We start from the raw sequence: 27880 nt of genomic DNA, 5'->3' as shown, positions 1-27880 counted from the left end.
AACAAAAGCATTAGATTGTTGCATTCGAAGGTTGTTTCTTGAAGAAGGAAGCATTAGTTACGAGGGAACATGTCGCTGAGAGTTCTCTCTAGACTCGACACCGCCAGGACGCAGTACTACCACTTCAAGGCCATAACTATCGCAGGTAATCACACTCCGGACAATTGTATCCTTTCATGAATCCGTTTTAATTAGTTGTTCTTCTTGTCTTAAATTCAATTATCTCGCTCGAGGAAAATGCGTCTCTCTATTCCCCTCGGTATGATTCGAGATTTCTGGGTCTTATGCTTGATGAAGGTTTGGGGTTATTCGCTGATGCCTGCTATCTCTTCTGCATCCCGCCGATCATGAAACTGATTGGGCACATATACTACAAATCGCACAACAACCGAATCCAGCCTGCCGTCGAATCATCCATGCTGGCCGCTACTTTACTCGGCACCGCGATTGGTCAACTCATCTTCGGTAGGCTTGGCGATCGTGTAGGGAGGAGAGGTGTGTATGGCGTCGCCTTGATATTCATGATGGTCGGCTCCATCGCGTGTGGATTCTCACTAGGCACGACACCAGGCTGTGTCTTGGCGAGTCTAGGGTTTTTCAGGTGATCATAGCGTCAAAGCCCGCCACGCAACGCATTACAGATAATTAGTCTCTATTCGAATTTTCTTAGTACTCATAACATGCAAACATCACTATTTTATTTTATTTTTTTCAGGTTCTTGGTCGGGGTAGGGATCGGTGGGGATTACCCACTCTCGGCGACAATAATGTCGGAGTATGCTAACAAGAGGACGCGCGGAGCATTCATAGCGGCCGTCTTCTCTATGCAAGGGTTTGGGATACTGGTGAGCTCGGTTGTGACAATGGCGGTGTGCAAGACATTTGGCCGAATTTACCATCGGTCGCCGGAAGATCCACCAAAGGAAGCTGATATTGCCTGGAGGTTGATATTGATGCTGGGTGTTATTCCTGCCGTGATAACATATTACCGGCGGATGAAGATGCCTGAAACTGCAAGGTACGTACGTACCCTGCTTTGCTGAATAGATTTTTAAACTGATTAATCAAGTGATCGTTCCATTTTCTTGTGAAACTGTTGTTTGGTCTAAGGTATATATATTAGTATATTACTACGATCAAACATGACTCTCTTTAGTCCTTCTAAAGACGTTGTCCCCAGAATTCTTAGGGTTTGCGGGGTGCTGCTGCATAGGACATAGGACGATAGAAATGACAAGACCGGAGTTTGGTGAGCTGGGTCAAATTTCAACTTGTCATTTCAAGAATCTGAAATTCTGTGGACCATGCTAAAAAGAGAAGAATTACAAAAAAAAAAAAAAACTTATCGCAATTATGCCAATTCAGCTCTAAACCTTTTCTATTTGTATCAATTCAGTCCATTTGGCCATCCGACGCTAACGTGACAGTGCCGATGCTAACGTGGACTTTTTAAAATGATATTTTCATAATTTCTTGAGTTGTTTATAATTTTTTTTCCTTTTTGTTTTTAGTCTTTCTCCCCTAGACTTAGGATTGGGACGCCCTCGCCGGCACTTGACTAGGGCGTCACAACCCTCGCCGAACCTAAGTCCGAGGGGAAGAAAACTAAAAAAACTTCACAAAATTATTAAAATATTATTTCACAAAGTTCACATCGGTGTTGGCCGGCCAAATGGACTAAATTGGTACAAATGCAAAAGGTTTATGACTCAATTGGCAAAAAAAAGAGTTTATGATGGAATTGACACAATTACAATAGATTAAAAAAAAAAATTAAATTCTCCCTGCTAAAAAGGGTGGTACATTTAAACTTGTCTCATCTCCTGTCACTTCCCAAATTTTCCTAGTTTCGGCTTATATAAACGAATCAAAATCGAGCCATAACCTGTCCTTCCCTTGAGAAAATACTTGCACAAAAAGGGATTCGTGAATCATGTGCATCATCCTAACCGTCAAAGAACTTTATTTTAATAGCGGCAAATTTCTACAACTACATGAGATAAATAGAGCTAATCATCAACAACATTTTCTTTTGGATCTCATTAGGTACACCGCTTTGGTGGAGCAAAATGTGCTCCAAGCTGCCAGGGACATGGAGCGAGTCCTAGACGTGCCCTTGAGCCAAATCACCGAGGACCATATCTTCCCCCCAAGCCCGCCGCCCTACCCTCTCTTCTCTAGGAAGTTCTTCCTCCGCCACGGTCGCGACCTCCTTGCCTGCTCCGCCACATGGTTCCTCCTCGACATCGTCTTCTACAGCAGCAACCTCTTCCAATTCGAGATCTTCCACAAGTACCTGCTCGACGAGGGGGTAACCGCCTTGGACGCCACCTTCAAGGTGGCATTGCTCCAGGCCGTTGTGGCGTGCTACTCCACAATCCCCGGCTACTTCGCTGCCGTCTTCCTTATCGACCGTGTCGGGCGGGTCAAACTCCAAGCAGCTGGGTTCTTCTTCATGGCCATTGTTTACTTCTCCATGGGGGTGCCGGACAACAAATATTGGAAGGGCCCCAGGCACATGCTGTTCATCTTCCTCTACGGCCTGACCTTCTTCTTCGCCAACTGCGGGCCCAACACGACCACATTCATTGTGCCAGCCGAGCTGTTCCCCGCGCGGTTCAGGACGACGTGCCATGGTATCGCCGGGGCCATGGGCAAGGTTGGCGCGATCTTTGGTGCCGTGGGGTTCTCGAAAACCTGGCAGGCGTTGGGGATGAGAGTTACGTTTATCATATTTGGCGGGATCTGCATGGCGGGGATGGCAGTGACCCTGTTGTTCGCGAGGGAAACTATGGGAAGATCGCTTGAGGAGAACGAGAATGAGGATGAGTCTGTTCAATAATGAGGATGAGTTTGAGGGTTTCCTTCTTAACGTTGGACTGCACAACTCAGGGGAGGTGTGTTTAGTGTAGAAGGAGATTTCGTGCTCACTTTCTTGCATTTGGACATTTGTGCTGTGAACTCTATATTCAATTGAGTTATTTATTTGTAAACGCTATGGATTTTCACTTAATTTAAGTGTGGAAAATAGTAGAGGTCATGAGCGATTGTAATTCTGATTCCCAATCTATTATTGGATTATTTGTTGATGGCTCTCCCTGTGGATTAGGTACCGACACTCGAACCAAATCATGTAAATATTTTGTGCCCTTTATTTTTCTTCTTTTATTTCTCCCGAGATTTCGTATTGATTTAATTGCGAGATCTTGTCAATTTTTTGCATTAATTTTATAACATTGTTTGAACCCCGATCGTAATTAATCACTCTTATAAATGTATGTCATGGAATCTTATAAATTGCTAATTTTTTATGTATTCAAAAGCTTATTTCTAGTTTCCGTTGTCCAGCAAGCATGGAATCCAAAAATGTAAGCCACTTGTTCTCAATTTTCTGTATGCGCATATTGTGTAGTAATTCGAATTTTTTTGAAGTTCTCGAGGCCTTACGGCACATTAAAATCCATTAAGCTTCTCATTTGACATCAACAATTGAAGCCGGGAACGTGTATGTTGTTAAATGCATTAGACCGAGTTCAGGTAATAACCAAGAAATTAACTGATGACGATTTCCTACCTTCACCGAAAATCGAACACAGACCCAATAACTTTCAACCTAGATGCACGCTTACTAAAAAATTAATCACAAGGCAATCCAAATAAGGTAAGAAAAGAAATATTTTCACCGAAGACACTTACAAATGTCCAACGTCCTTTCAGAAAGCAAACATATATAGGTATCAAAACCCCATATAATGATCTTACATGACGCTCCATTGCCGAAACGAGAGAATGCTCTTTTGAGCCGACACTTGATAATGTCCCACGACAAATCGCCCATGAATATGCGATACTAGTCCTTCACCATTTCTGAGTCCTCACTCAATTGCAACAACGGTGGTAGTGGTAGTAGTTTCAACTTGGGAATCCCCATGGCGTTTTATCCTTATGATTGTTGGAAAAATTGAAAAAGATGAAAATGAAATCAATGTCTAAGGCCTGCAAGTACCGTCCTTAAGGACAATTTCACCCCTACTTTTAGGAAATTCAGTGCGATAAGCTCCGGCGGCTATCCTCTCAAATATAAAAAAATCCTCTTCTTTGCTCCACACAAAATAATAGAAGGAACAGGACAACTAAATTATATGTACAACCTAGCAAAGAAAGAAATGAAAGGAGATCGAGAGAATTTTCCCTTTATTTCGGTGTGTCTCGAATGATTGTGATCTAGAATTTCAATTTATAAGCAAATGAAAGAGGGAATCGTTATGAAACCATTACAAATAATTTGATAATCATCAAATTGATGACCATTACAAAACCATTATAAAGTTGCCACAAAATAATTAATGGCTTTCACAACCGTTACAAATTTCACGGCCATTAAAGCTTTTATCAACCCCGTTAAAAAACAATAGCTTTTAGATTTTCAAAACTATTGCAACATCCAATAGTCACAAAGCATATGACTCAAGCATATAAACTGAGACAATTGTTTCATCAATCCTTATCGATCAAGTTTGCGAGCACTTGATGCAGCCATTATCTCCATCTCCATGAAAACAATACATTAAGATTGTTGAAAAAGTTTAATTAGTGATGAAGATACAAGCAATGGTTTATAGTTCTTCGATGATTTTTTTTTTTTTTTCGCACGATGACGATCACTATTTTTAAGGATTATTTGCCACTGCTATTGTTGCTGGAAGCTTAAAAAACTTTTTTATGATAACAAACTACATCAACGTATCACGAATGCCAATGTCTACATTATCTGTTCTTTCTACACCCACACTTTCGCTAAACAAAACAAAAAATTTCTTCATCGGCGTGAGTTTGATTTGACTCTGATTGACAATCATTTGACATTTTAATTTAATTTGCCTTTCTTCGTTTTCTTCTGTTGTCACCTCGTCCCTCGCCGTGTTGCTGCCGTTTAAAATACTCGTAACCCATCACCACCAGTCACAATCCGAAATTTTTTCATGAAAAGAATTAGTCAACACATCCTGTCGGGAAAAGAGATGGCGTGATTTACTTGGGCATCGTTTTCGACCGCTGTTGCAAAAAATAAAGGAAAAATAATAAATAAAGACGTGAAGTGTCTATATTTTTTTAAATAAAATTTGAAATGTACATTATTTTAAATAAAGGTTTAAAATGGACAAATCATTTCAAATAAAGACTTTTGGCTGACTGACAAGCACGTGACTATTTCGATCGTCGGAGAAGGAATATTTTAATAAAAAATATTAATATGTTTCTTTAATTTTTTTTATTTTTTACTGTTCTTTTCTTTTTCTTTTTCGTTTTCTTTTTTCCTTTTGCTATCTTTTTGTCCCCTCTTCTCTCCTCGATGACTAGGTAAGTCCGATGACCTCCATTGGCCATTGACACCGCAAAGGTAAGAGGAAAAAAGAAAAAAAAAAGGAAAAGGAAAAGGAAAAGGAGAAAATTCAAATAAATAAATGATAAAAATGTCCTTCGGCTTACGAGGTGGGACCTTTTTTTTTTTAGACTGATATGGCATCTTCGCGTCTTCATTTGAAATAAGATTTATTTTAAGTCCAATTCGAATAGCGTAAAAGGATGAAAGTAAAACCATATGCACCGATAAAGAACCTACATATAGATTGGAAACCAAATTCTACGGGAGTTTTATATTCATGAAGCGGCAGGCTTCAACCAAGACAAGCCAATCTGCTCTGAAGCAACCATGGTACCATGTTTCAACATTTTCAAGTTTTATTTTATGAACGTTGAAAAACAAACCTGAAAGAAAACTCTTACTTAAAAAGTTTGTAAGAGTTCATGTGATTGGGGAAGATGATGAACGTGACCTACTTATTACATATTTATGTAATGATCAAACACAAAGTCATGTAGTAAGTCACAGATCGCAACAAATTCTGAACGGAGAATATGCTTTAAATTCGAGCTGACGGTCCAACCAAATCCCATTATTTTGGTCTCTCCAAAGGGGAAACGCCAACTCCGTCATTTGCTTCGACTGCATCCCAAACATCATCGTCAAAGGAAACCACCTTGTTGCTTCCCATGGATACGCTACGAACAATTGACTTGACTTCCATTAGTTTGTATTATCTCCTCCATCATCTTTATAACCCGACCATAACTATTACGCAGCAAGAGCATTAGGTTGCTGCATTCGAAGGTTGGCTCTTGAAGAAGCAGAACTTAGCGGAGAGCGACCATGTCGGAGAGACTTTTCCAGAGACTCGACACCGCCAAGACACAGTACTACCACTTCAAGGCCGTCACCGTGACAGGTAAATTAACTTGTGTATTGTAGGTTTCGGAAAAAGCATGGTTCTGGTCTGTTTCCGTTGGTATGATTCCCAATTTCTGTGTCTTATTTTTGATGAAGGAATGGGGTTATTCACTGATGCCTACCATATCTTTTCTATCACACCGATCTTGAGACTGCTTGGACACGTATACTACGAATCCAACGACAACCAAATCCCGCCTTCCGTCGAGTGCTCCATGCTGGCTATTGCTCTTCTTGGCACTGTGATTGGTGAACTCGTCTTCGGCAGGCTCGGGGATATTGTAGGGAGGAGGCGCTTGTATGGCCTCGCCTTGATGTTCATGATGGCCGGCTCCTTCGGTTCTGGATTCTCCATGGGCACTTCACGAGGCTGTGTTTTGGCAAGTCTAGGGTTTTTCAGGTGATCGTTGCATTAGGACGCACCGCGTGTTACATTGTAAAATCCAGTCTCTGTTCAATTTCTCTTTGTATTTGTAACACGGGACATCACTCTTTAATTATTTTCAGGTTCTTTCTTGGGGTAGGTATCGGAGGAGATTACCCGCTCTCAGCAACGATCATGTCGGAGTATGCTAACAAGACGATGCGTGGCGCCTTCATGGCGGCTGTCTTCTCGATGCAAGGGTTTGGGATTTTGGCGAGCTCGGTTGTGACGATGGCGGTGTGCAAGATATTTAGCCGAATTTACCCTTCGCCACCAAGTGATCCAACACCAAAGGAAGCCGATATGGCTTGGAGGTTGATATTGATGCTGGGTGTTGTTCCTGCCGCGGCAACGTTTTACTGGCGGATGAAGATTCCTGAAACGGCAAGGTACGTACGCACCTTGCTTTGCTTAATAGATTGATTAAACGATTAATTAAGCAATTATTTCATTTGCTTGAGAAAAAGTTGTTCGTGTAAGCCAATAAAAACCTTGGAATGGCACCCCATGATCAACATAGCTAGAATCTATAAACACAATAATAGTTTAAAGGAATTTGTGCATCCGATTTGGAATACATCATTCTTGATGCGGAATAGCAACTATCCAAAGCTCAAATACTTCTCCTCTATCGCCCTCTGTATCCCCGGCTTAATGAGATAGCCTCTCAACGACACCAATCGGTATGCGTCTCTTGTATGAGGTTGTTATGAGTTCGTCAGGGCTAGAGGAAAAACTAGAACCCTATTTATAGACTTTCCAATTAGGCCTTCTCATCACAGGCCGAGCTCAACTTGGCCCACATAATGCCAGGCCCATATTAGGCTAGTTAAGAGTCATTATATCTTATCTTATTAGACCAATCCCGTGAACGGTAAATTAATCCCGTAGAACGGTAAATTAATCCCGTAGAACGGTAAATTACAATCTCAATTAATATAAGCCTACATTAGGAAAACCTTACATTCTCCCACTTGGGCGAACATTAATTGAAACTATACTGTATATGCATATATTTATACTAGTTTAGAGATTATTCTTAACAGTCAATCCGATCACATAAAGTCTCAAACACGAAATCATGGTAGTAATCGCATCGGTAGACACAGAGTCATCTATGGTCACGAGTTCTTTTAACTTTACCGATATGGATTCAATATGGTAGTGTGGCAAATGGATAACGCCTCATAAGGAGTGATACTTCATATGTCATCCCTATTGTTAGTCACCATCTCTTTCCTTTATGTGTCACGAGACATGATATGTCACAAAAGAATATTCTTTATGGTTCCAATGAACCCGCATATGTCTTGTCTTTACAGTTAACTTTACTTTATGTATAACAAGACATATCCTTAAAGCTAATAACCGAATGCCCCCATCCTTTACTCAAGGTTTACACATATCTTGAGATTTCCATTTGATATATCTATGCAACGTCACCTTAATCATAAATGCTTTATTGTATGCGGAAGAGTTAATACATACCAAGATGTTACAAAATCTAACAAACACAAATGTCACCATTCTTAACTGTTTTCTTTATGATCAAAAACTTGACCGCCAGATACTTATACCCCTTGAGACATATGCTGTTATTTATAAATAACACTGCAGAGCTATTGTCACAATACAATTATATGGGTCTATCCGTAAAATTAAATACGGCCAACTCCCTAATAACGTTCACGAGCCCCATAGCCCGAGTAGCAACCGAAAAGTATGTTATAAACTCCGCTTACATGATAGAGCATAATATAGATTTTTGTTTCACACTTTTCCTTTATGCTGCACTACCTGCTAACAAACAAAAAAATGTGTTCTCTTTTTGACTTCTAGTCATCCCGAACGATTTTTGAAAGTTACCCACCGATCGGTGGCCGAGTTGGTTTGAGTTCGGTTCCTTTCACGAGAGGTCCCGGGTTCAAAACTCCTCGACGCCGGTGTCTTAAGTAGGGGGTCGTGGTGGTGGGCTCCTACGCTAGCCCCTCCCGAGGACTAGTCGTGCTCCACCGCCGTGTTGAGCAAAGCTCGTCGGCCGCGCGGAACCCCAATCATAAAAAAAAAATGATTTTTGAAAGTTATGGCACTTAAGTGAACGTTTTGAAAGTTATGGCACTCAAGTGAACGCCGTACATAAGTTATGGCACTCATGGTGTACTTATCCCAGTTTCTAGCCAGGCACTCTTATCACGGGCCAGCCTCAACTCGACCCACACAATACCAGGCTCATATTAGAATAGTTAAGAATCTTTATATCTTACCTTATTAGACCAACTCCGTAAATAATAAATTAATCCCGTAGAATTGTAAATTAAGATTTGAATTAATATAAGCCCACGTTAGAAAAATCTTACAGTTTGTTCCAATGGTATTTACTGCTATGCTCAAGAGTGACTTTGTTTGGTTGTTGGGGTTGTGTTTGTCCTTCTAGAGACGTTGTCTGCAGAAATCTTGGGTCAATTACTGGATGCTGTTGAATAGGATAGCCAAAAAGACAAAACCTGAGTTTGACAGTCGTGCCAAGTAATTTGTGTCATTTCAAAACTCTAATTTTGTCTTGAACATGCTAAAAAGGGTGATGCATTTGGACTAATTTCGATTCGTGACGGTTTTGAAATGTTGGCTAGTCTCAGCTTTCCTAGACGTGTCAAAATTGTACCATAATTTGGCGTTCCCTTGAGAAAACACCTGCGCAAAATGGGTTTCGTGAATCTTGTGCATTAACCTAACTGTTAAAGAACTTCTATAGCTGCTTATATCTAAACTTGTACTAGATAGAAGTGGTCAATCCTTATACTATATATCTTTCGGGTCTAATTAGGTACACAGCTTTAGTGGAAAAAAATGTCCCCCAAGCTACCTCGGACATGGAGCGAGTCCTAGAAATGTCCCATCGCCAAATCGCGGAGGGCCATCCCTTACAGCCGAGCCTGTCGTCCTACCCTCTCTTCTCCAAGCAATTCTTTCTCCGCCATGGCCGCAACCTCCTTGCCTGCTCTGCTGCATGGTTCCTCCTCGACATCGTCTTCTATAGCAGCAGCCTCTTCCAATCCAAGATCTACCACAAGTACCTGCGCGATGAACACACTGGCAAGGCAGTCACTGCCTTTGAGGTCGCGAGTCTCCAGGCAATTGTGGCATGCTACTCGACAATCCCCGGCTACATTGCTGTCTTATTCCTAATTGACCGCGTCGGGCGGCTTAGCATCCAAGCCATCGGGTTCGTCCTCATGGCCATCGTTTACTTTGCCATCGGAGTGCCATACGACAGATATTGGAGGAGCCACACGAATAAGTTGTTCATGTTCCTGTACGGCCTGACATTCTTCTTTGCCAACTGCGGGCCTAACACGACCACGTTCATCTTGCCGGCAGAGCTTTTCCCTGCGCGATTCAGGACGACATGCCACGGGATTGCCGGGGCTGCCGGAAAGGTCGGGGCGATAATTGGCGTGGTGGGGTTCTTGATGGCCTCACAGGATGATGACCAAAATGGGCACAAGAAGGCATTGGGGGGGAGATTTACATTGGTCACATTAAGTGGGATTTGCGTGGTGGGGATGGCGGTGACCAACTTGTTCACGAAGGAGACTAAGGGAACATCGCTTGAGGAGAATGAATGAAGATTAGTCTCATCAAGGCGAGTAATTTCCCTAGATCTTAGTTACGTATTACGTGCTACTATATAACTGATATATCATGGAGTATTTCTGTAATTTCATGTTCATATGTACCTTGATTATAATAAATCACTGTCGTAAATATACTCGGTCCTAAGTGGAGTTAAGCCACCATAAACACTCTAGCATTATTTACTATCTGAATCTAAAGATCAACAAAGCATTGAGCGGGAAAAACACATAAAATTCTTCGACATCACTGCCAAACCAACACTTCCTTTGCTCCTTTTTCTATCTCAACAATGTCCGGTACATCTCCCATTTTTTCTTATCTACCACCTCTTTTAACGTCGTCTATATTTTGTCTAAGTTTGAATTTCAAATTCGAATTAGGCTAGGTCTCCTTTTTCCGGTGTTTGTCTTTGATTATGAAAACTTTCGAGTCGTGTCTAGTAAGCTTTCTTTACTCTATTATGAAATTTGTGTTCAAATTTTAGTCTTCCAAAAAGCATAGCAGCCAAGAATATAAGCCGTTCTTCTAAATTAATGATGTTCTTTGCGATTGCCTTATTTATTTTTTATTTACTCTTTGCGCATCTTTTTAGGAATTCGAATTTTGCAAAATTTATAGGCTTCCTACAATTGATTCGAAGTCAAAATTGATACTATAATCAGCCAACAATCATCTTCAATTGGACATTAATCACTATAGCGATTGAGTTTCTAGTGACCACAACTTGCCAATAACAAACTTAACACCTATATATAGTTAATTGTATTGGACTGAGCTCAGGTTAGAACTCGACAAGGGAAAAAATTGGATAATTTTCAGTTGACAAAAGGGATAAATGCATTAGAAGTCCTAAAACTTTTGTCAAAATGCGATTGAGTTCTAAAAGTTTCAAAAAAACGTAATTAAGTCCTAAAACTTGTTAAATTGATGTAATCAAGTCTTTTAGTTAACACCGTTAATTCTCTTGACGAAAATGATGACATTGCATTTTTTTAATTATCTTTTCTCTCCTACATGGCATTTTTAATGTTAATTTCTTCTCCAAAGCTTATTTAAATTGAATTTTGGAACTAAAAAAGCACAAATTTTATTTTAAAAAAACCAAATTGGAAAAAATAAAAGAACAATAGGAACCTCGCAAGAGAGGTGCCACCGCCATCGCCGGTCATCGCCGAAGAGGGCTAGTGGAGGTTACGAGTCCTGCGCAAGGGTCGCCGATCCTCCCGACTCTAGTGGAGGGCGAGGCCTCTACGATGAGGGGTTTGTTGTGCTTTCTCTTTTTGTCGGTTTTTTTTTTTTTTGTACCTTTTTTATTTTGTTACTGTAATTTAAGAATATTTTAAAAAATAAAAATAAAAAAAGCCATTTATGAAAGAGAAAATAATTGTGCAAATATCACGTCATAATTTTTCGTTAGTAAATTAACGGTGTTAGTGGAAGAGCTTGATTGCATCAATTTTACAAGTTTCATGACTGAATTGTACTTTTTGAAAGTCTTATGACTTAATCGTACTTTTTTTTTACGATAAGTTTTCGGACTTAATCGCATCGTGTGACAAGTTTTAGGGTGCACTTATCCTTTAACAAAATGACACGAGAAGGGGGAGAGTTCTAATTTCTCATCAACGAAAATAAGTTCTCATACGTTGAGAGATATTAATTACATTGAATTAAATCTCGACCCATGGAAAAAAACAATAATTAAAAAGAGATTTTGTTAAAAAAGTGAACTCAGGGCACTCGTACTTGATGAGCAACCCAATAAAAAAGGCAACACGATTATTTTCCCATTAAACATTTTGAATAAATGCGTCGTGCTCTTTCTCAACGAGGCCTTAATTAGAATTCAAAACTCGCACAAATTTGTTTCTTGTTTTTTTTTTTTTTCACTTGGTTTTGGTAGGACAAGGAACCATGTAATTGATGCCCCATTGACCCTCAGGTTTAGATCTGAGCATATCCTTAAAAGGCTTGACGGAAAGCTAGAAACTTACTTTCATGAGTCTTTATGGTATTTCCCTCCTATAAGGGAAAGGAAAGATAATTTGGTGGGAATTGAGAGGCTTCGGGGTCGGCCTAGGACTGATATAAACTAAGTCTAGAAATTCACAACCCGCTCCGTTAGGAGACAGGCGAAACCATCCTCAAGTTGGAATGATCTCGGGATTACTTCGTAGAGGCTTTCCCGTATTCCTTCCTCTTCATCGTTCTCCTTTTCCCTCACTTTGGGCCCCACGAGTTCTTCACTATGATGTAATCCAGGCCTTTGGACGAACAGTATCCAACGGCTGCCACCCCACGATCCAACTCAGTCTCCCAACGTCCATCGAAAACTCCCTGCAAAGTATGAAGAAATTAGTAATCTCCGGAGCTGGTAAAATGGTCCATTATCCATTTTTTGACTCAAATTTAATGAGCAAAGTCAGATATGGATTGTTTGAAAATATAAAAACAAGTTAAAGTGATAATATCCAAGCCCAAGTCTTAGTGGATCTTAAACAAACTCATTTGCAGCGTATTTACAACCATTCAATTGAGGGGGAAAAAAAAAGAACTATGATGTCGAAAACAAGAGGGAGAAAGGGCCAAGTGAACCGCCATGGTGCCCCTCCGCCGTCAGAGACATCGCCAATGATGGCCAGTCTCGCCGGTTATAGACCGGCCATCATGTGCAATGGAAATTTTCTCAATGGGGAAAAAAGTTGAAAGAGCAAGGCAAGTTTCAAATGTAATGTCATGCGCAGCGGCTTCTCTTGCTTCAGGTCGGTCCAACGCATGTCAGACCGGAGGCAACACCAACCAGAACAGAGCGAGGATCAAGAGGTGGATTAATACCGTCTGTCTGTCTAGTTTCTAGTTTCATGTTTCACTTTCAAGTATAGTTGTTGAAATGAAATGTATATATCCTTTTATCTCATATGGAGTCTTTAGGAGTTCAGTTCTTTTAGCTGGCTTTGGATCTCCTCACGATCATATCTAATGAGGACCTGAGAACTAACGACAGATTGCAAGGAACATGGTTCACCTAGGACTCCCGGGTCTTGCGAGGGGGAGAGACCATCATGGAATTTTTTGCAGAGAGCCACAACAGCAAGTTGAGTGAAAAATCAATCACCTTAACCTACCGAGGAAAAAAAAGGTTTAGCTTTCATAAACGACCACACCAGAACTTACGCGGCACACATGTCACAGCATATACAGCAAAAGTACTTTGCTATTTGCCGCTTGGATATGCTTATTGAAGACATCGTAACAAACACATTGAGCAACAAGAAACAGAACTAAGAAATTGGACACCTACACAATATCCGGAATGTCTATGCAATTCATGGTGATCGCAAGCCATCTGAATTATTAAGTGCCACATTTCACAGAAATGTAAAGCAAAGTATGACAGAACATCAAAAGTCTGCATGATGGCCCGAACCACCTGCAGGTAAAAGATACTGAGCCGTCCGCCAGAAGTACAGCATACCTCCATCTTCCAAAGATCAACCACGGGATGCACGCCCCATCCACCTTCATCCATTGAAAAGAACAGGATTATGTAATGACTAACCACACAGGTCTAATTGCGCTAGGAGTATTATACAACAGCAAATGGACAATGCCATAGCAGCACTGTGTAGCAGAGAGGTGATTCCATTGTAAGATACAGCAATGTGGACAAGAACCAATACGATGAGCATTGAAGGCATGGCTACTGCAATACCAAACATATAATGACGACATCACATTTCATTGCAGAAATTCATCTACTCGCAAAAGTGTCCCCTGTAAAGTTTAGGTACATGATATGCAATCCCCATTGGTGCAAGTAAAACATGAGACAGTGATATTGCATCAAAAAGAGCAAGTTCGAACAGAGACAGGGACCCATTCAAATTAGATCAGATCATCAAGCAGAGTATCTCGACAATTACAAGAGAACATATTGCAAACATAACCAGGCTACATGATGAACTTTTGGAGAAGTAAGACTATATTACAAATTAATCCTCGTACTAAAGGTTGCCTCACAGATCAGGACCAATTGATGTCCATTTAACGTTCTTTTTTAGATAAAAGGATCAATTAGGGCAGCAAGGGGGTGCAAACCCATATGAAAAAAGAGCGCACAAAACTAAAGCCATATATAAAACAGCTCCAAAAACCAAAAGGGAGCTTAAATACAGGACAAATCATCAACTATATAACCCAATGCATTTACATCCTAAGAGTTGGTAATGACCAACACACTGTCAATCTGAAGATTCGATTTCAAACATATAGTTTGGAAACCAGATTCTACGGTAGTTCTACATTCATAAAGTGGCAGCCTTCAACGCAAACAAACCAATCTGCTCCGAATCAAACATGGTGCCAGCATTTTGATATCTTCCATCAAACAACAAGGATGTGTGGAACCGAAGAAAACACAAGCCTCTAAATTATATCACACACTTCCACTGGGATGAGAGAAGCTGTTTACATATTCTCATGAGTAAAATACGAAAAACTCTCAACACTGAACTCTCATCACCTGAGAGGAAAATCGTTGACTTAATGCAAATAAAAGCCACCAGTTTTCTACATCTACAGTCTCATAGTGCTCCCTCACTTCCATTCATCAAGCAAAACCTATTTACTGTGACACCGAAATAGAGTACCGATACTTAAAATCTGTAGCTATCATGCTGAATGCTGAAAATCTCAATCAAACACTCATCGCATTTGCTTCTAATAAGAGAACAGAAAGCATCCACGCGTATTCCACCAACCCTCAATCCCTCGCAGAGGAGGAGCCAAAAGAGGAAAAAGGAACTGTGAAACCCGACAGGCTTCGGTCCTCCAAAATCTGGGATTTCACGAATCGATTACAATCAACGGCTCATAGTCAGACATACTGCAACATCCATATCACCAATCGGATGCCAAAGGTTCGATTCGGAGCTCAATTTAAGAGAGAATCAAAAGCGCGAAATCGAGACGAAGTCAAGAGTGCAAACCAGCAAAGAGAAGGGGATTATTTAGGGGATTTGTCGTCCTTGTTGGAGGAGGAAGCGTAGTTGGGAGGCGAGTAGATGACAGCAGCCGCCATGGCACCAGGAAGAACCACGTACTTGGCCAGCGCTGCGAGCTTCGCAACCAGCGGCTCTCCTTTCATGATCATCGCCATTTTCTTCTTCTTCTTCTTCTTCAAGATCGATGCACTTGATTCGATGTACTGCCAGTGCAAAATCGCAGAGGGATTTGAGGTTCGATCGGGTAAAACCACGGCACGACGACGGCGCACCGTCGTTTTGACTCCCGCGCCTTCATCCTTCGCCACGTCAGGGGCTCCTCCAAGTTGGGCTTTGAACGGGGCCCATCAGGCTGCAATCCAGTTTGTGGCGTCAGCCTTTAATTTTTCTCTTAATCCGAATAACACGGTTGACGCATTTTGACATTTATCCAACCTGAAATACTCTAAACTTGTACTAACATGTAGTTTTGATATATGGTTTCATAAAAAAAAAAAAATCATAATTTTTTTGAGATTTGAAAATTACCTAGGAGTGCGCATGATTAATTAAAATATTTTTCATGAAAATCATTTTAAAAAAATTGTTAGTTTTCGTTTGACGGTGTCTCAAAGTTGGTAGCATTGATGGGGAATACACGTTAATTGTTCTTGTGGACGGTAGTCGAGCCCGAGCAACTGTTTATCGAAAGCACATGTCTACAAAGGAAGGCTCGTCGGCCCGTGGGAAGAACCATGGGAAGAGAGTCTGGTAGAGCTACGGAAGTGGGCTTGTCGATCCTTGGACCATTGTGATCTGGAACACTCGGTAGTTATGGCTCAAATTGAATATGTCATATGCTACAGCAAAGACTCCTAAACAATTGGGGAGAAAAATTACCAAAAAAGTCTTAAACTTACTGCATTTGTGTCAATTCGGTTATGAACCTTTTAATTGTGCTAATTGAGTCTTAAATATTTTTCACATTTTTTCAATTGAATCAATTCGGCCAATTTTGACAAGAAATCACTAAAGTGGGCGCCCTCTCCGGCCCCCAGTGAGGCATCGTGGCCTTGACCTAATTGGAGGAAGCCATCGTGGCCCTCGCCCAGGCTATAACGGCCTTGCGCTATTTAGCACAGTAGCCTAGTTTTGGCAAGAGTGTCCCGGCCCTAAGTTACAAACAATAACTATTAAAATATAGCTAAAAATTTTCATAGGACCAGTGCCATATAAGACTATTAGCGTCGAAGTCAACAATCTTGATTAAATTGGCAAATCATGAAAAAGTTACGATTCAATTGGTAAAACGTGAATACTTTTACGACTCAATTGACACAATTAAAAACTTTATAACCGAACCGGTATAAGTGTATTATATTTATGACTTTATTTTGGTAACTGTCCCACTATTGAGGTGTCGCTAATGCCGGTTGCGTTTTCTTGATTCCTCTTCCTGCAATAGGAAAACGAATCGCACATCCCATCGAATAAACTTCTCCGTAGCGTCGCGTCGGATATCACAAAAACGAGGGAAACGTTTTCCGAAAGTTGATCCCCTATCGCTCCGCACCCGATCGGCATGGCCAACTCCATTCCGAGTTATAGACATGCATCATGCTCTTGACGGTGCAATCAAACTATTCAACCAACTTCTTTACTCCATCCCGACCATCAAACTCCAGATCTCTTGCCGACGACAACAACATCGTCACGAGCCTAAAATGAAAAGGCGGTCAATTAAGGAAAAGAGAAGCCCCACATTTTTCCCCTCTTCCCACATGCTCGATCCCCCGAACGGTCGGTCAAGTTAGATGTGAATCGGTCGACGTGTGCCCGATGCTCGTCGCCTACGTATCCGTGCATGCTTGATTTTGAACGAAGCAACGTGACGATGAGGTGGTCATCTCCTTTTTCGATTAAATGTTGAGGCAACCCACGACGTAGGACGTGTGAACCATGTGTGGATGTCCCATTTTGTACTCAGCTCCAAGATAGATGGTGATAGACGTTGCTGGTGAAGAGAGTGGTCCTGGTCAATTGAGTATGGATTGTACTATTTAATGGCATTCTTCTTTTGCCCTCCAAAATTGGACCCCTCGTCGCTACGAACAACATTGATTTGGACAGCATAGGGTGACAGAAAGGCTGTTTCACAAGAACTAATTGTCTCCCTAACTGCATCCCTCCTTAGACTTTATGTAAATTTATTGAGAGATCATAACGCGGAGTTGGCTACCGAATTAGATAGTTGAATATAAAGAGAAAAAAATGAACTATTTAAAAAAAAAAAAAACAGGTACTGCTTATGATTTTAATCGAATATTGACGACCACGACCTTCAAAGGTCCGTATAGTTGATCGAGGCGACGAGAGTTTCCAACTCGGATGCCGGAGGTCGCCCATTCAAATCAGTGATAACCATGTGCAGACCGCTTTGGACTGAAAGCGCCCGTGTAGCACGTGGCATTCCATTAGCAATGTCCTCATATTACAATTAAAAAAAAAACGAAAAAAAACATCGACACAACCACGTAAAAACAGTTAGCCAGATACCTAAGTTTGGCATTTCATATCATCTAATTGAAGCACATGAAGATAATCATGTTGGACTTCGTCTCTATCCTCAACCAACATGACGGCCACTACATAGACATTGCATCTGATTCAGTGTTGGACGGTTTTCTGTTGGGCGCCCCGTTGACTTGTATTCGCAGCTCCACATGAATCTGCAATTCCCCATGGAATGAAAAATTGGCGATGGCATCACTTCACATGGAATTCAAACTCAACAGCCAATGGTCTTGGTCTTTCTGGCCCTTTGCCCTCGGATCTGGTCTCAATGTCCCTCTTGCCTTCTCCTCCTCCTCCTCCTTCTCCTTCTCCAGTGGGACCTCTGACGGGTAGCTTCTTGAATTGGAATTACTGAAATCGGAATTTTTTTTTTTAACCATATCAATGAAAGCTACTTCGATTTTAGCACATTCTCGTTCTACCCATCTCTCCTTTTTTTTATCATTTTAAAAGAGATGTGGGGTGGTTGCTTCTTCCAAATTGCCTCGTGAAGAGGCAGATGGAGAGACGTTTTTGCTGCCTCTGGCCGTGGTCCACGGCATTGATCAGGTTAATGATGATGGGTGAAACCATCTCAATTCGTTGTTTTTTTCGCAATTTCAAATTGCCGAAGAAAAGAAAAAGATATGCCACTAATCAAAACAAAAAAAAAAAAAGAACTAACTGGGTCTGTAGCTTCTTGATTTTTTTCAAGAGATCTCTTCGGACATATATCCGATTTGTGAGTCACAGGTTACGAATATCGCTCGAATGTAAATTTAGTCAATAGCAAATGTGTATGATAGCTACATGTGTAATTTATCATTTAGATACCGTGAAGGTCTCGAAAAAAAATGCAAACTTTTTGGGAAAAGAAACTGAGGGAGAGGATTGTGATGTGGGCACAGGTGAAAAAGAACGGCTAAATCTGAATTTTGGGCTTGTACCACGGATGAAGATCCAAGCCATTACAAATTCTTATTGGTGCATTGTGCCGAGGCTCTTATTGTATCCTTCCCGTTTGACTCGTGTCCTTTAGCGGATCTTGTCCTTTTGTCTCCTGGTGACCCTTGGAAGCTTGGTGAAAACAACCGTCTCTGAAGGCGCTAAAGCTGTCATTTTGATCCTCAATTATTGGCCGGATTTTCCAAGGGTCGCTTTCCCCACTCCAAACTTGCAGAAAAAATGAGGTAGCAAAAGAACAGGTCGGAGAAGAAGAAGAAGGGGGCCCTTTTCCAGATTTCTCTTTCCCGGAAGATTTGGGCAATGGGTTGGGTAGCTGTCAAGATGGGGTAGTCACTATTGCAGAGCGCAGAAAGCTTTCGACTCGCTTGTACTAATTAATTACAAGTTTCCAAGACCCACGCCACGCGACTAACCTTTCGTTCTTGATTGATTTGACTGTTTGGAAGTTCTTGGGCTCCTTCCCTCTCTCTCTCTCTCTCTCTCTCACGTTATAGTTTTCGTTCATTTTGCCACCACCATCGTTTATTGACTTCTGCAACAGCCATATATATACATTTCCTCTTGGGTGCGTTCTTGAATTTCTGTCGTTGTTTTACTTCTGGGTCTTGCGGAATCGGTCCCTGAATTCATTCGTCCCTTTTTCCTGCGTTTTTGCTTGGAAACGGATGAATGGGCTGATTTCAAGAAAGGTGACTGAGCTGGCGAGCCAAGTTCAGTTTGACTCGGGGTCCATCAGCTTGTGCGGATTGCAGCGACGGTGTTGAAGGGTGGTTGGGCAGGCAAAGCTTGGATCTTTCGGTTTCTTCCAAGCACTTCTCGCTTTCTCAATCTAGCGACAAATAATTATTAAATCTCGCTCCCAAATATCAATTCCGGAACTCTTCTCTCTCTCTCTCTCTTCTCTCTACAATACCAAAAGATTCCTCCCCCAGTGGGCCAGTTCATCACGTACTGAGAGAGTGCGGGAGATTCATTTATGGAATAAATATACAAGGAAAGATCACAGAGAGCACAGAGCTGTGCATTTAACGGTCGCTAATTGCTCTCTTCAAATCTGACCAGACCCTTTTCTTGCTCTGCCTAGCCATGTACTAATTAGTATTAGCATATTCGTCCAGATTCCGTCTCTTTCTGGGTCTTCCAAGAACTGACCATTGGGCTCTCAATACAGAGGTAAAAACTCATGCTTTTGTGCTTGTGTTGATTGGTTCTCCTTAGTCTCTTCGTTCGTCTATGAAAGGGTATCTATCAATTGATTGGTTCTAGCAGTCTCTTCATTTACTGGTTTCTTGAACTGACAAAACTAGTGGTTCACTAAGAACATGTAGGAAGATGCAATCATATACGTGTATATGATGTATTGACGAGCTTCCTTGCATCTGTGCTCTGATGCAATTTGTCTCGTCTCATTTCTATTTTTTTTTTTTCTAATTGGGGAATGCAACAGAGCCTGATTGGGGATTGGGGATTCGGTCCATAAGTAATCAGGATGAAAGGAGCTGTCTTGGTGGCCATTGCTGCCTCAATAGGAAACTTTTTGCAAGGATGGGATAATGCCACCATTGCAGGTAAATATTTCCGAAAAATGCACTGGATCGATTTCTTTGCCTCTTCATTTATGTCGTGATTTGTGATTGAGCGAGTGCGCTGATTCGTATTCCATTGAACCTTCAAGGGGCCATCGTCTACGTAAAGGAGGACCTCGACTTGGGAACCACGGTCGAGGGTCTTGTGGTGGCAATGTCGCTCATTGGCGCCACAGTCATTACAACCTGCTCGGGAGCCATATCAGATTGGGTTGGTCGACGTCCGATGCTGATTCTATCATCAATTCTGTACTTCATCAGTGGTTTGGTAATGCTATGGTCACCCAATGTGTATGTCCTATGCATAGCTCGGCTAATTGATGGATTCGGGATCGGCTTGGCAGTTACCCTTGTTCCAATTTATATATCCGAGACTGCCCCATCAGAGATAAGGGGTCTGCTGAATACCCTTCCGCAGTTCACCGGTTCTGGTGGAATGTTTTTGTCATATTGCATGATATTTGGGATGTCATTGCTGGCATCGCCGAGCTGGAGGTTGATGCTTGGGGTTCTATCTATTCCCTCGATTATTTATTTTGTCCTCACAGTTTTTTACTTGCCTGAGTCGCCAAGATGGCTTGTGAGTAAAGGGAAGATGCTTGAGGCAAAACGAGTTCTCCAGAGACTGCGTGGCATTGAGGATGTCTCAGGTTTGTCCTTTACCTTTTCCTGTTCAGTACTGAGTATACCTTTTCCATTTCATGTTCCGTTGCTTCTCCAAGGTAATTCAGCCAACAGAAGGCTGCAAACGGAATGCTAATTGGTACGATGAAGACTTTGAATATAGTAGGAAAAATGAATATTACAGTGCGTCCCCTCAGTTAATCTTTTCCTGGGCAGCGGCCTAAAGAAATTATTAGAAATATTCACCATCTAACCTTATGTGACATTGTTTAGATGCCTTCTAGCGCTCCATCAAGTTGACAATACTTCTTTGAGAACAAAAGCGGTCTGGGCCGTCTATAATGAGTTTGTAGTGTACTTGTAACATATTTGTACACCAAGCTTGGAGTTCACATTGGCTTTGTGTGATCTACGCAGGAAAGCATGAATCTATTATCTTGTTACTAGTGCTTGATTCTTTTGTCCACGTATGTCATGAGGATGTGCAGCAAGCAAAGTAGGAGATTACTCGTGGTTTAGTGTGCTATCAGGCTGTTCATTATTTGAAACTGCGTGTCTCTTTAAGTTGCTTTGCTTCTTTAGAAAATGGTAATTGCTGGTACTAACCAGTAAAGAGACAGCATTCTTTTGGTGGGAGATAGTTGGGTTATGCAAGGAAGTTGTGCATCTTTATGTCGCAGAAGTTTCTGGTGTTCATAGAAAGGTGCCAGTGCAATAACAAGTGAAGATAGATTAGGAAATGTCACAGTGCAAACGTCCTTGGCATTTTGCTTTTGACAGTTCCTATGTCAATCATCTGTTGCTTTTGAAGTTTTTCATGGACTGTTAGCTAAGGATCTGAAATCTTATGGCAACTACAGCGCAACCTAGGCTGCTTTGACAGCCTTATTTTTAAAGGCTTCGTCAGTGGGTCCTGAATCTGTTTTTAGTTCGTGAAAGATTTTCTGCAACTTCTGATTCACTGCAAACTTTATGGTTCCAGAGCAGCAGGGTATCCGAAAACATGAGTAATGCATTCCGTTACTAAATATGTAGCTTATGATGGAGGTGTTTCAGTTAACCTGATTGAAATGATGAATAATCTTATCTTTTTATATGGCTTTCCACTAAAAAAGGGAAACGGCTCTTTAAATTCCCTCCTTTAGCTCAACTTTTTTCCTTACAACATTGTCTCGAGTTTTCCTTTGATTTTGTGTGCATTAACTTTGCCATTTAGAATACTCCATCGTGAACAACTATGGTCCTAGGGACTGTATGATTCATCATCTATCATCTTGGTTATTGTATCTGTACGCTGCATTTTACCTGTTGTTGTTTATGTGTGAATTATCTAGGCAACAAATAAATGAAAATTACCCTCTCTAACAATTGCTGTGCACTTTAAACTTTCGTGACTTCTGTGACCAAATTTAGTCTTTAGCTTCTCCATGTTTAGTAAAATAGCTAAAGAGAAAAGCTGATTCTTCTTGCTCCTGCTAAAATCCTGTCGCAGGTGAGATGGCTTTGCTAGTTGAAGGGCTTGGAATTGGGGGTGAAACATCCATTGAAGAGTATATAATAGGGCCAGCTGATGAACTTGCAGATGACCATGACCCAGATTCTGACAAAGACAGGATCAAACTATATGGACCTGAGCAAGGCCTGTCCTGGGTTGCCAAGCCCGTCACTGGACAGAGTTCTCTTGCCTTAGTCTCCCGCCATGGAAGCATGGTGAACCAAAACATGCCTCTGATGGACCCGCTTGTGACTCTATTTGGCAGCATCCACGAAAAGCTCCCGGAGACAGGAAGCATGAGAAGCATGCTCTTTCCCAATTTTGGTAGCATGTTCAGTACTGCAGACCCTCACAGTAAAGAGGAAAGGTGGGACGAAGAGAGCCTACAAAGGGAAGGTGAGGGTTATGCATCCGAGGCTGCAGGAGGAGATTCTGATGACAACTTACATAGTCCATTAATCTCTAGGCAGGCGACAAGCATGGAGAAGGACATGGCCCATGGAAGTGCTCTGAGCATGAGACGCCACAGCAGCCTCATGCAAGGAGCTGGAGAGCCAGGTGGAGCAACGGGCATCGGTGGGGGTTGGCAGTTGGCATGGAAATGGTCAGAAAGAGAAGGTGAGGATGGGAAGAAGGAAGGGGGATTCAAGAGAATTTATTTGCACGAGGAAGGTGTCCCGGGATCGAGACGTGGATCCCTTGTTTCGCTTCCCGGGGCCGACGTTCCTCCGGTTGGGGAGTATGTTCAGGCCGCTGCCTTGGTTAGTCAGCCTGCTCTCTATTCAAAGGAGCTCCAGGATCAGCACCCGGTTGGGCCGGCCATGGTTCATCCCTCTCAAACCGCCTCGAAGGGGCCGATCTGGGCTGCTCTTCTTGAACCTGGAGTTAAACATGCGTTGATTGTCGGAATTGGAATTCAAATACTTCAGCAGGTATTCTTTTTCTTTGTTTTTTTTGGTCGAAAGCAGCAGGTATTCACACCGTTACATTTTTTTCATGGGCTTTATTCTTCTAGTCTTGGCAAATCTTGGTACAACCATATAATGTCAATGTCGAGTATTCATGGATTTCCCTTATCATCTGATTACTTTCTCTCACGAGATCACAAAACTCTCTGCATGCGGAACTGTCTTTGAAACAAGTATTTGGCATAAGTTGCTGCAATCTATTTGAGGTTTTGGGCACTGATAGTTGCATTTGAGGTGCACAAAAAAGAGAACGACGTGCAGGAACAGGGAAAATATTCCAAACCTACCTAAGTACCAAAGGCTTTTCTCATAAATATATTTATCTTTGCACTTTCCAAGCTGGAATAAAAAGACGCGCTCAAAAGTTTGCCTCTCATAAGCAAGCGGATCCGCTCTGGTATGAGACTGCGTCGTCTGTCTTGAGTTCTCAGAAACTCGAAAAAGCCTTATGTCATTATACCTGCAAGTATTATAAGATTTTAGACGATTAGAAAGATGGAATACAATTTCCTACAAAATGATGCTTGTGTTTGTTCTTGCCTCAATACCTTTTCACCAGTAAATTCTTGAACTCCAAGCACTAGGTCATTGGTTGCGACTCGTACGAGGTGGCAGATCACTCCATGGTTTTATAGTGGCATTTCATCTAAAGTTCATTTCCAAATTTCCACGCCATGCACTTTTCTTTGGAATATCCTCACTCTATTTGGTCAATGAAACATGCAGTTCTCGGGCATAAATGGGGTCCTTTATTACACCCCTCAAATTCTTGAAGACGCTGGAGTCGAAGTTCTTCTTTCGAGCATGGGCCTCAGTTCAAACTCTGCTTCATTCCTTATCAGTGCATTCACAACCTTCCTGATGCTTCCTTGTATAGGCATTGGCATGAGGCTTATGGATACATCTGGAAGAAGGTATGTTCTAGTTCTACTACTGTCCGGAATATATGAAAAAGTAGTAATAAGAACGAGAGGTGTTCCTACTGTGTATAAATCAGATTTTTTTTTTTTTTTTGTTTTAGATAAGTACACACCTGTTCAGGCTAGTTCACATATTTGGTTTATGTTGTATCATTAACTGTAATCCTGTTGAGTGTATGCACTAGTATACTCTGGGCCAATCATCTTAAAAATCATATGCAATAGATTTTGCCTAGCTATATTTGCTTTCACTTGTATGGTTTTTGGAGTTTATTTTGATGACTGGTCGGAATTTGATCAAAGGAAATGTAAGCATGGCCTGGTTTTTGATTTATCTATGCTACTTTGGAACATGATTGCAGGACGCTGCTGCTCACTACGATTCCTGTGCTCATCGTGACGCTGGTGGTTCTGGTCATCTTTGAACTGGTGACCATCAGTACGGTCGTTAATGCCGCGATTTCGACCGCTTGTGTCATAATTTACTTTTGCTGCTTCGTGACGGCGTACGGGCCTATTCCCAACATCCTCTGCTCCGAGATCTTCCCCACGAGGGTCCGTGGCCTTTGCATCGCCATATGCGCGCTCGTTTACTGGATATCCGACATCATCGTCACCTACACTCTACCCGTGATGCTCTCTGCCTTTGGCCTGGCGGGTATCTTTGGCATTTACGCGGTTGTGTGCGTGATCTCGTGGGTCTTCGTCTTCTTGAAGGTCCCCGAGACCAAAGGCATGCCCCTCGAAGTCATCACGGAGTTCTTCTCCGTCGGAGCAAGGCGGGTTGCGGCTGTCAAGAACGAGTGACCGAATGTTTTGTCTCTTGTCCCAACTCCGGTTAACACTGTTGAGAAGCCGATTAAGTTTGTGTTCGGAAAGTTTTGCAAATTATCCTTTGTATTCAAGTTCTCACCATGCCTTCCAATTCGAAAACGATTATTTTGTTTTTTTTTTGTTCTGGTGATCTTGCCCAGAAAGAAGTGAAAAATTCCATCATTTTGAGAGCACAGCATGAAGAAGTATACTTCTAGCCAATTTCCCTTACTTGCTTCCCAAGAAAAGAGTCGCCTTCTAAGTTACGCTTTTTCGACCATGCGACGGTCACATCAAGGGGGATTCGAAGATGTTTCTAATTTGAACTTGCCTTCCACAACAAGTTGGGCCTAAAACAAGCCCGCTCCGCCCTGGGCTTGGGCCTTCCCGGCCCATTTCAGGCATCGGCGGTGGGCCATATTCCAGACTCGATCGCTTTGTCCTGACCAATGTCTTTCACCTCTCATTTCCCCTCTCTTCCTCCGCGACCGAAGCTTCGCGTGAGCCATTGCGAAATGCACCGACTGAGTTTCATTTCGTGTGAACTACCAGCAGCACTTGCAAGATCTCTCTTGGCATGAACCGTTACTTGCGTGCGCAAATCGCATTGCGCCCGGCAAAAAAATGTGCACCACTGACTCGATCGAGCGGGACCCAACACCATCCGAACCGCCAAGGGCCGATATTTTCGGCACGCATGCATTCGGCAACCCCCCAAAATATACGTAGGAAATGGCGTCCTCGTCTCTCGGGCCGAGCTCGGGGTTTGACCCCCCAACTCCGGAAATCCCCCCAAAGTGGGCGCATTCGACACGGGGACGCGCCGGCTCAGTCCCCTAATGGCGCTATTAGCTCTTTTTAAAATTGCTGATAAGATGTACTAAACATTCAGCTATATAATAATAATAAAAAAAAGGCAAAAGAACGTACCTTGCACGAGATGCCCATGGAGTCCGAACGGGTCAACATGTTGACTCTTGAAGTGTTGGTGATATAATATATTAAATAATTGGACGGCTCCGGAGAGGAAGGAATATGGCTTTCCCCCCCTCACTAAATTAATGATCTCGATCGCGTGATTCGGAGGCTTAAACAGTCCGAGAAAGAACCAACTTTAGATCTTTCGAATGGGGTCAGGGAAAGAAAGGAGGACGGTCGCCTCGACAACATGGCATATTCTTGGGACGAGCCTTTCTTAATCATATCTTTTGGATTCATTAATTTATGTCGCCTCCACCAAAATTTTTGAAGTTCCGGTTAGTGGGCTGGCTTATGTGGAACTTCATGCCGTCACAAATATTAACAAACAATTGGAAAAAAGAATGAAGGATTCTATTCGTTGTTAATTATCAAAACCAAACCCATTACCTTTCGTTGCGCCAACGGCCGTGTGAACCGTGACATTTCCTGCTTTTTAGGTGTGAAAGGTACCCAAGAAGAGCGCGCGCTCGCTCGCTCGCTCGCTCGCTCGCTCTCTTGTACCATCATTAGTTTGGTCGCAACGAGCACGGCGGCGAGATGATTATAGCTTTCCACTGCCTTCCCATAGACGCCGCCCGTACCGCCAATAAACGGAGGGATTAGCGTACCCCCACTTGATTAAAAGATTGAATTACGAGGGGTTTTCAGATGGACACCATTCGTCGGTTCATAGTCTCCGTCCCCGATGCACTTGGCGGATAAAATATGTTGAACAACCATAGATCGTGTGCTGTATAAATCAAATGGGTGGTTCGTAGATATTGTTATTATCATCATCTTGATTTCCCACTAAAGAAAACGTAAAGAGATGGAATTCTCCGAGCAGAAGAAGCCAAAAGAAAAAAAAAGGGTTGACCTAATAGTTGAAAGCACTTTTCTACACAGGTGCACTCGGGTCAACGGATGCTGGACTGCTAGTGTGATTGATTGCGCATGCATTTACATAACATTCCAATCATCCAGTTTGGTTGATCTATTAGCTTAACGCATGAACTTCCTCGATGGCTCGGTGCAGGGGTTGTGGCCGTCGTCGCTGTGGCCTGTGAGAAGCCGCCGGCGTGGTGGATAGCATACAGCAAGAAGCAATGTTACATCCGGGTATTCACCAGACAACATGAAGAGATTTTCCGTAAAATCCCAATAAATTTTCAAATTCGTATCCTATCTCGATCCATGTTCGGACAGTCACAAGCGGACATCCCACGTCCGCAGCGGCTGAAAGCCGGTCCAAAACGGCAAAAGCAAATCAGGGGAAAAGGAAAGAACTGTGAAAAAGACAAAAGATTTGTGGGATCATTGGAATTGAAACGGGTCAATCTCTTCATAGCCTCTCTCTCTCTCTCTCTCTCTCCACCCAAAGAGAGAGATTCTTTCCTTCAACGTTTGATGGCCATGGACTCTCCGTCTCTCTTCCTCACAAAAGGAAAAATGGGTCCCCTGCTTCTGTTTTTTAATCTTGATTCCCACTGGCCCACCTGTAAAATAGATCAAAGCTGTCTCTCTCTCTCTCTCTCTCTCTCTCCACCCATCCATGGCTCCCACTCAAAGTTCATTGAACACCCAACCACTAGGAGGACACTTGGGCCAGACAGGAGGAGCCAGCCCAACAGCAGCAGCAGCCGCCGCCATTGATGGTCGTTTTT

The 27880-nt window shown here is 42.2% G+C and overlaps 3 protein-coding genes and 1 long non-coding RNA gene across 4 annotated transcripts; 3 read left to right on the top strand and 1 right to left on the bottom strand.

Moving 5' to 3' along the window:
* Nucleotides 1-69: 69 nt before the first annotated feature.
* On the top strand, nucleotides 70-2842 carry LOC115738736 (probable inorganic phosphate transporter 1-8). Its single transcript, XM_030671447.2, has 4 exons — nucleotides 70-145; nucleotides 298-601; nucleotides 716-1018; nucleotides 2047-2842. Exons 1-4 carry the CDS (start codon nucleotides 70-72, stop codon nucleotides 2840-2842), a joined length of 1479 nt encoding a protein of 492 aa, XP_030527307.2.
* Nucleotides 2843-6211: 3369 nt separating this feature from the next.
* Nucleotides 6212-10339, top strand: LOC115738560 (probable inorganic phosphate transporter 1-8). The gene is made up of 4 exons (XM_048274982.1): nucleotides 6212-6287; nucleotides 6386-6689; nucleotides 6797-7102; nucleotides 9538-10339. The coding sequence occupies exons 1-4, from the start codon at nucleotides 6212-6214 to the stop codon at nucleotides 10337-10339; spliced, it is 1488 nt and encodes a 495-aa protein (XP_048130939.1).
* A 3271-nt stretch (nucleotides 10340-13610) lies between these two features.
* Nucleotides 13611-15705, bottom strand: LOC115738564. The gene is made up of 2 exons (XR_004015125.2): nucleotides 15338-15705; nucleotides 13611-13868 (listed from the first exon to the last, which is right to left on the bottom strand). It is a non-coding gene; the product is annotated as an uncharacterized LOC115738564 (long non-coding RNA).
* A 3690-nt stretch (nucleotides 15706-19395) lies between these two features.
* Nucleotides 19396-25462, top strand: LOC115738584 (monosaccharide-sensing protein 2-like). Its single transcript, XM_030671226.2, has 6 exons — nucleotides 19396-20023; nucleotides 20298-20418; nucleotides 20526-21086; nucleotides 22553-23487; nucleotides 24250-24437; nucleotides 24806-25462. Exons 2-6 carry the CDS (start codon nucleotides 20340-20342, stop codon nucleotides 25248-25250), a joined length of 2208 nt encoding a protein of 735 aa, XP_030527086.1. The 5' UTR covers nucleotides 19396-20023; nucleotides 20298-20339; the 3' UTR covers nucleotides 25251-25462.
* The last annotated feature ends 2418 nt before the right edge of the window (nucleotides 25463-27880 follow it).

Source organism: Rhodamnia argentea, chromosome 2 (assembly GCF_020921035.1).
Source record: "Rhodamnia argentea isolate NSW1041297 chromosome 2, ASM2092103v1, whole genome shotgun sequence".
Taxonomy (NCBI): Eukaryota; Viridiplantae; Streptophyta; class Magnoliopsida; order Myrtales; family Myrtaceae; genus Rhodamnia; species Rhodamnia argentea.
This window is presented reverse-complemented; position numbering and strand designations above follow the sequence as displayed.